At 41.8% G+C, this 7,767-nt stretch overlaps 1 protein-coding gene across 1 annotated transcript in view; it reads left to right on the top strand.

Annotated features, from left to right (window-relative positions):
• Positions 1-7,767, top strand: part of DHX35 (DEAH-box helicase 35) — a 54,370-nt gene that overhangs the window by 35,730 nt on the left and 10,873 nt on the right. Inside the window, exons 20-21 of the mRNA XM_015407528.1 lie at positions 5,466-5,537; positions 6,485-6,596. Coding sequence (XP_015263014.1) covers positions 5,466-5,537; positions 6,485-6,596 — 184 coding nt within the window. The remainder of the gene's footprint in view (positions 1-5,465; positions 5,538-6,484; positions 6,597-7,767) is intronic.

The following is a 7,767-nucleotide window of genomic DNA, read 5'->3' as shown; positions in this document are numbered from 1 at the left end:
GTGAAGGTGTAATAGAAAAGCTAAGAGCCAGCACAAAGAAGTGAGCTCTATCAGTGAATTTTGCTGAAAGCATAGAAGACTATCTTTGGCTGGGTGAAAGTGAGCATTTTCTTTCCTAGTGCAACTTAGCTACCTCATGAGAGACTGGAAAGCCTTTTGCAAATGTCCACCAGTTTCTTAGGGAGGAATTCTTTCACCTGAAGAACTGCAAAAGAAGGAAAGGGGTTATCCCAGGAAAGCTTCCAACATTATTTTAAGGAAGTTATTGTCTGGAGCCAGTGGTGTAATATAGTGGTGAAGTGTCAGACCTTAGTTCAAATCCCTAGTTGGCTTGCTGGATGACTCTCTTTCAGCCTAACCTACCTCACAAGGCGGCTGTGAGGAGAAAATGGAGAAGGAGAGGGTGATGTATTCTTCTTTGAATTCCTTGAAGGAAGGATGGGAAAAAATGTGCTAAATAAATATTATAGGTTTAGCAGACAAGGCCTTGCATTGTGTACTAGAATTAGATTTTAACTGCAATTCCCTGGAGGTTAGAGGTAGGGGTGTGCACAAAAAAAAGAAAATGAGCTTTTTTCATATTTGGGTCCATTGGATCTGAGAAATATTGGTATTTCCCGATGTTCCCAATATTGGTATGATATTGGGATTTGGGGAAATAACTGGGAAACCTGAATTTATCCAGCATTTAAAAATGCCTCCTCTCTTCACTTGCAAAGTTGTGCTGCCGCAGCTGTAGAACTTGGGGGAGTGAAGGGAAGGCATCTTCACTCGCTGACTCATAGTGTGGTGGCGGTATTCCTCCGTGAGTGAAGGGAATGCCTTTCCCAAGCTATGCTGCTGCACAGCTTGGCAAAATAGTTGGCCTGACTGGCATGACTTGGCAATATAGCTGGCCCGAATAAAAGCCGAATAATATCGGCTTTTATTCAGCCCAGCTATATCAGTAGCTGAATCAGATTGTCTAATCTTCATTCAGCTGAATAAATACCAAAAAAAAATACTCGGTTTGGTTTATATCAAATGCATTTTTGTAGGCTTCTGTTTGCTGTGGTGGCTTCTGTTTGTCTTAATATCTGCTTAGTTTAATCTGCAACTAGGGCTTATAATTTATTTATTTATTTATTAGACTTTTACCCCGCCCTCCCTCCAAAAAACTATCTCTCCCTTATTATAAAAGAGTTTTGGGTGCCAGAATTCTAAAATTGGCCCCTTTAGTGTTAGGCCGAAAAAACTGCCACTCGGAAGACACTGGCTGGGTTCATTGGCTGCTTTGTGCAGTCCCGGCCAGCGTTCCAAGGACATTTACATATGGAAAGTTCTGAGATCTTTGGGCAACGGTTCTATTGCGATTGTGAAGATTAAGTGTGACAATGGGCACCCTTGTCTCATCCCTCTTGTTAGTTGAAAGAATGGGAAATCATTACCATTAACCCATACTTTGGCTTTATTTCTCATACATAAAGCATGTATCATTCATAAGAAGTTTTCTCCGAATCCTAGCTTCTTAAATAGTTCTCTCATGTAAGTTGTTTCGACTGAGTCAAAGGTCGAATTTGTTGCTAGAATTATCTAGCAAAGTTTATTGCTAGAATTATCGAGTCCTTTCCATTCTATTTCTCGTGAATAATTATGTTGATGGTTCTCTGTATGTTATCTGTTAATTGTCAGTTTGGGATGAAACCTATTTGATATGATTTGATATATTCTGTGATAAAGGTTTTTAATCTATTAGCGATGATTGTCGTAAAAATTTATTATCATGATTAAGCAGTGCTATTGGTCTGTACTATGAGGGAATGGTTGGATCTTTTCCATCCTTGTGTATTACTGTAATCGCCGAATCAGACCAAGTAGACAGTATAATGCCTTTTTGTAAGATCTTGTTACACGTATTTACAAGGTATTCTGCTAGTGTTGCACTGAAAGACTTGTAAAATTCTGCAGGTATTCCATCTTATCCAGTAGCTTTATTATTTTTCAAGTTTTTAATTGCTTCTGTTACTTCTTTTATAGAAATTTCCTGTTCCATTAAATCTGAGTACTCCTTATTGAGCTTCGGTAGGGTTAGCAAGGAGTTAAGATATTCTTTAACTGTATCTTGTTGCGGATTTCTAGTGCTTTAAAGAGTTTTGTAGTATTTTGCAAAGATGTTAACTATTTCCTTCGCTGAGTATTTAATCAGTCCTTCTTTGATTTTAGAGACCCTATACACGTTGATTTCCTTTTATGTTTTATTCTCCAAGATAACATACATATTTTTAGGGTATTTTTGACAAAACTTTTGTTTAAGATATTTGGGCTGCGGTCACACGCAACATTAGCCACGCAAGAGATACGGAAGACAAGCGGAGTTTCCGGTCGCGATCTCACCAGCACATCTGGGAAGCGTAGCGCTTCCGTGGCACAACTGAGGCTTCCTGCCGAAAAAGCGCAGCAAAAAACTAGTACCTTGGAGGTACTAGTTTCCAGAAACTGCGGGGCAAGGGCGGGCGTCTGATCGCGTTTCCGGTGGTATCCGGCGCCCGCCCATGTCCCCTTGCGGAAAAGGGTTTTTTTCCCCCCACGTCTCCGTGGATGCGCACACGCACCCAACGGAGCATGCGCATTCGTAGTGTACACAAAAAAAGAAAACCAGTTCGCCGCGCCGCGCGCTTCTTCATTGCGCGCAGGTGTGTGTTGTGATCGGCACCTCTCCCTTGCCATGGAACCTCCACAGTACCTCCACAGAACCTCCACAGTAGGTCTGATCGCTTTACTGCATGTTAGTTTGCCCCGGGGCAAACAGCCACACTTCTCCTCTGCAGTTTCCTGCCCGTGTGACAGGGGCCTATGTTATAAGAAGTGTTCCGCTTGTTTGAGTACGTTCCAGCATTTTATGTATTTATGTCTTAAATGATAGTTATTTTAAGTAATTTATAAGTTTATGATAAGTTTTACTGTATTTTACTGTATTTAATTGTATCCTTGAATTGTGGTAAGCTGCCCTGAACCCGCCTCAGTGGGGAGGGTGGGATATAAGTGACAACAACAACAGGGTGGTTGATCAATTGATAAATTTATACAGGTTTGAAAAAGAGATCTTTGGTGTCACACAACAGCTTTGTGGGGTCTGTCAGTATAGCATTTTCATCTAACAGGTGGATAACTGAGGTTGAATGGGACTTGAAGCCGGTAATAGTCATTTTCCAGGAGTCCACTGGCTTAAGTGTAACACTGTTTAGGATTACACCGTCTGTCTAAGACCACGTTTTTAAAAGATGGAACCATGTAGGATCATTTCCATTTACTGCCTTTGCTAGACATGGCTTAATCTGAATTTAAGCAGGCTAGGGAGGGGCTGTGGTTCAGTGGCAGAGCATCTGCTTGGCATGCAGAAGGTCCCAGGTTCAATCCTTGGCATGTCCAATTAAAAGGATCAAGTGAAAGGTGATGTGAAAGACCTCAATCTGAGATCCTGGAGAGCTGATGCCAGTCTGAGTAGACATTATTGACTTTGATGGACCAGTGGTCTGATTCCGTATAAAGCAACTTCTTGTGTTCATGTGCTCTTACAAATTTCAGAAGGAAGAGTATGAGAATAAATCTGCAAGAAATGGGATCTGCAAACAATTCCAGAATCCACAGTTCAATGATAACAACAGGGAAAATAAATCCGTACTGAATTGAGACCTTTTCCAAGCCATTTTTTTAAAACCTTGCTACTTATTTAAAAGAGTCTAGGGCCAGGTCCTCTGGCACCAAGGATGGAATTTTGGTTGACTAACAAAACAGCCTGTGGAAGCTGTGCAAAAAACCCCACCAGGGTAAGTGCTACACTACAGAAATTCTCCGAAGTGTTTTAAATACCGAAAGCCATTTCAGATTATTAGGCCTCTGAAGCCATAGCTGGTTCCAAACAACCTCTGGCAAAGGCTTTGGGTGGCTAAGAACTACCAGAGAGGTAGCAGCACTGCGGCTTGTAGCCACCGGACCTCGCCGGTCTCCCCCCCGGCTCCGAACTGGGAGCTGGTCTCTCCTCCCCTCGAAGCGAGGCCCGGCGGCTTGCAGCCGCCCGGGCCTCGCTGGCCCCCCCAGCTCCGAAGCGGTGGCGGCGGCAGGGGACGCTCTGTCACTTTTGGGGTATTTAAGTATCCCCCCGATATTTTTTCCAACTTTTCAGATTTTTGTGCACACCTGGGGACTGCCCCAAGTGTGTACGAAAATCTCCATCCCCCCCAGGTGCCCCCGATGTGCAGAAATAAGTATCCGCACGCAGGGGGCAACTTCGGTATTAGATATATAGATTGTGACTTCCCCCAAGTCTATTCAAGGCTAACTTGGCATTTGAATCTGGATGGTGTGATGGACAGAAGGCTGTCCTGCTCCTGAAGAGGAAAACAGGGAAACACAGTAGGAGCTGAGTTCAGTTCTGCCTCAGGGAGAAGGTAGTGAGAACTCAGGACTGGCTCAGGAAGAGAGCAGACTGAGGAAAGGGTAGCTCTGTTTGGGAGAGTGACACAGTGGTTTGGCTCTACTTCTGACAGCGCATAGAGTACCCAGTTGTTTGGCCTGTCTCTGGCAGTGAGCAGACCTTGCGCCATTTAGTATGACTCTTGGGAAAGGGCAGGCTGGTGTGGGTGGAATCCTGTGTGTGTGTGTTAGGATCCAACCTAGTGACTAATTGGTAAAAGCCTGTTTATGCTGGAAAGAATTAAAGAAAATTCAAACTACTCTAAATTAGTGTGCCTCAGCCAGGTTTCTCTTTTGTCTATCTGGAGTCCTGTGCTGCTGATCTGTTCCTGGAAACCAGTCTGTAAATAAAAAGATCTTCTTTGTGGCTAATGTATAATTCCTGCCTCAGTGACCTCCATATACTACTTGTGCACCACAGCAGTGAACCCAAAGCCTAGACACTCGCTGCCTTTAGAACACCTGGTAACCGAGGGGAAGGTTTATAGTTTAAAATCCAGTTATCCCAAAATCATACGAGGCTCTGTGAGTCATCTCAGTTGATAGAGACAGCCCGTCATAGGTGGACCCTGAGCACCACATCCAAACCAGCACTCCCCCTTCTGTCCTCACAAAGATCCTATTCCTGTGGGAGGGGGAGGTCAGTGGACCCTGAAGAACAATGTGGAGTGCATAGGTGGATGTAAGTGGAAATTGAGTGCAAGTAGAAGTAAGCTTTAGGATCCATAATAAGACAAAGGTAAATTTGGTACCTTTATAGACAATTGAATGTAGAGAGAGAAGATGCAGAGCTTATGTGGTGAAGTCTCTACAATTCCTGCTCTTGTGATATAGGCAGAAACTCCTAACTCGTGTGTGCTGGAAATCCTTGCCAGAGTTTGAATTTGATACCTATAGCTAACTAGTGTAGTACTTATATGCCCTACTCTTATCTGCATTAATTGTTTGTGGGTTTTCTTCTTCTTTAAATAGTTATAAACAAACATTGTCTGAAATAACACTCCTCTTTCTAGGACTATTCGTGATGACCACGAACTGCATATCCACCCCACCTCAGTATTGTATGCAGAGAAACCACCTCGTTGGTATGTTTAAAGAGTTTTAATTGGGTTTGACTCTGACCATCATTCAGAGTCGTAACTTTTTATGGAAGATTGTGGTTTTAGAATGCATGCTATTCCCTTCATTTGGTGCTGCAACTACATCAGAAAAGATTTTAAGAAGCCCCAACTAGTTAGAACACAGCATTTTGGAAGTAGTAGTATAGAGCTGGAAAAATAGCAGTGCATTCCTAAGCATAGTCCACTTAAGTCAGAGGGCTTAGTGGGTCCTTCAGGTTGCATGAGAAGTATCTTTTTTTGGTCCTATGCAATCTAAGGGCATATTTCATATAATATTTGTTTTCATGGCCATCTGCATCATGCATTTTTGAGGAATGATTGAAGGAGGAATAATCAGTGCTGTTGCCTTTGAATGTTGATGGTGGTTTTATTAGTCTTTTGGTTGCTGGTTCTGTCTTTGTATTGGCCTCCAGGAGGATGATACGACAGTACAGGAAAGGAGGTAGGACTATAAATGCTATGCTTTCTTTCCAGACTCTCTAGCAACCCTTGAAACTTATACTCAGAGCCCACTGTCAAATTCTTAAAACCATCTCAAAAGTGATGCCCTGAGAATATAATGAGCAATATGGACAGGGAAATTCTTCCATGGGGAGGGGAGGGGAGGGGGGATATGACTGGATTTTCTTCAGACTCTTACTCTACCTTTCTCAATCTTACAGAGGATACTGCTGATCTAGTACGGTAATACAATTAAGTATGCAGAAGAGAAAAATGACCTTCTCATGACCTTTGAATGTTCTGATCCCCTCTGCACCAAGTGGAAACATGCACATATTCCATCATTCTACAGGTGTAGATAGTGGTTATATAATTTAGGCTCAGTATCTATATAATGACCCACTTCTCAGGTGAAATAAGTAGGGTGCTCTTTGCTAGTTGATGGTTTCCTCTAACTCTTTTTTTTTTAGGGTCGTCTACAATGAAGTTATCCAGACCTCTAAGTATTACATGCGAGATGTGACAGCTATTGAATCAGCTTGGCTATTGGAATTGGCCCCTCACTTCTACCAGCAAGGAACGGTACGGGCTCGGCATAGCCTCCAAACGGTACCATTGCCGTATTGGCAGCTCTTGTTCTCTGCTTTTTCTGTGCTTGCTAAATGTGCATTACAATAGTTCAAGTGAATTGTGTCCAGTCAGTAAACGTCTATTTAATATGTGGTTTTAGAAGTCATTGTTAACCCATTTACAAAACTGATAGTTGGCAGTGTGATGTTGAACTCCTTTAGCATTCAGTCCAGACGCTGGTGGTGACAGAGAAGTCAATGATAAAGACAGTATATAATAAATTAATTAATTAATTCTTTAAGACAATTCTATACCAAAAGCATGTGTGGGTGACCCATGGTGATGCATGGGGAGAATAAATCTCACCTCATCTGCTTACTTCTGGCTTCAGCTTCTACCCCTCCACCACTGTGGACTTGCCCCTCTGCCCCCTGTGCACTCTGCTTGATGCAACTGCCAGTGAATCTTAATCTGAGCCACTAGCTCCAACTCTGCTGATGTTTGTGTGGTGCTTTGGTTGCTATGTTGTTGTTTTTTTTGCAGTATCTGCATATGTATAGACATCACTAGCAAGCTTTGGGGCTTTAGACCCAACAGAGTGTTGTTGTTGTTGTTTTTTTTGGTTAACATTTTTTTTTATTTTTCATTCATTGAGAATTCATATAGCTAACACACTTAATAGTTTCCATTACATTTCATTCACCCTATTCCCAATACCTCCCCCCCTCCTCGGCTTCCCACAATGCTTTCCCCTTTTTGTCTCTTTTTTCAGTATAACATTAAATATTCTCATTTTTCTTAACATTAAAATCTTTAGATAACAATCAGTTGGTTTAGTATTGTTCTAAATACAGTAAACTTTGCTTCACATCCCAGTTCTTTTCCAAATATGTTTTAAAATCCTTCCATTCTTCCAAAAACTCTTCATCTTCTCTGTTGTTTAATTTTCTTGTGATTTTATCCATCTCTGCCATGAACAGAACTTTTTGTATCCAGTCTTCTATCTCTGGTACTTTGTCTATTTTCCAATATTGTGCATAAATCATTCTTGCTGTTGTTATTAAGTACCAGAGTAGAGTCTTTTTGTTACATTAACTTCTTCCATTTTAAGTCCCAAAAGCAGAATTTCTGGTGTCTTTTTAAAAGAGCATTTCAATATTTTTTGTATTTCATTGTGGATTTT

This window comes from Gekko japonicus, unplaced genomic scaffold, assembly GCF_001447785.1.
Source record: "Gekko japonicus isolate JY-2015 unplaced genomic scaffold, Gekko_japonicus_V1.1 scaffold950, whole genome shotgun sequence".
Lineage (NCBI taxonomy): Eukaryota > Metazoa > Chordata > Lepidosauria > Squamata > Gekkonidae > Gekko > Gekko japonicus.
The sequence above is the reverse complement of the archived record's forward strand: the minus strand, read 5'-3'. Positions and strand labels throughout refer to the sequence as shown.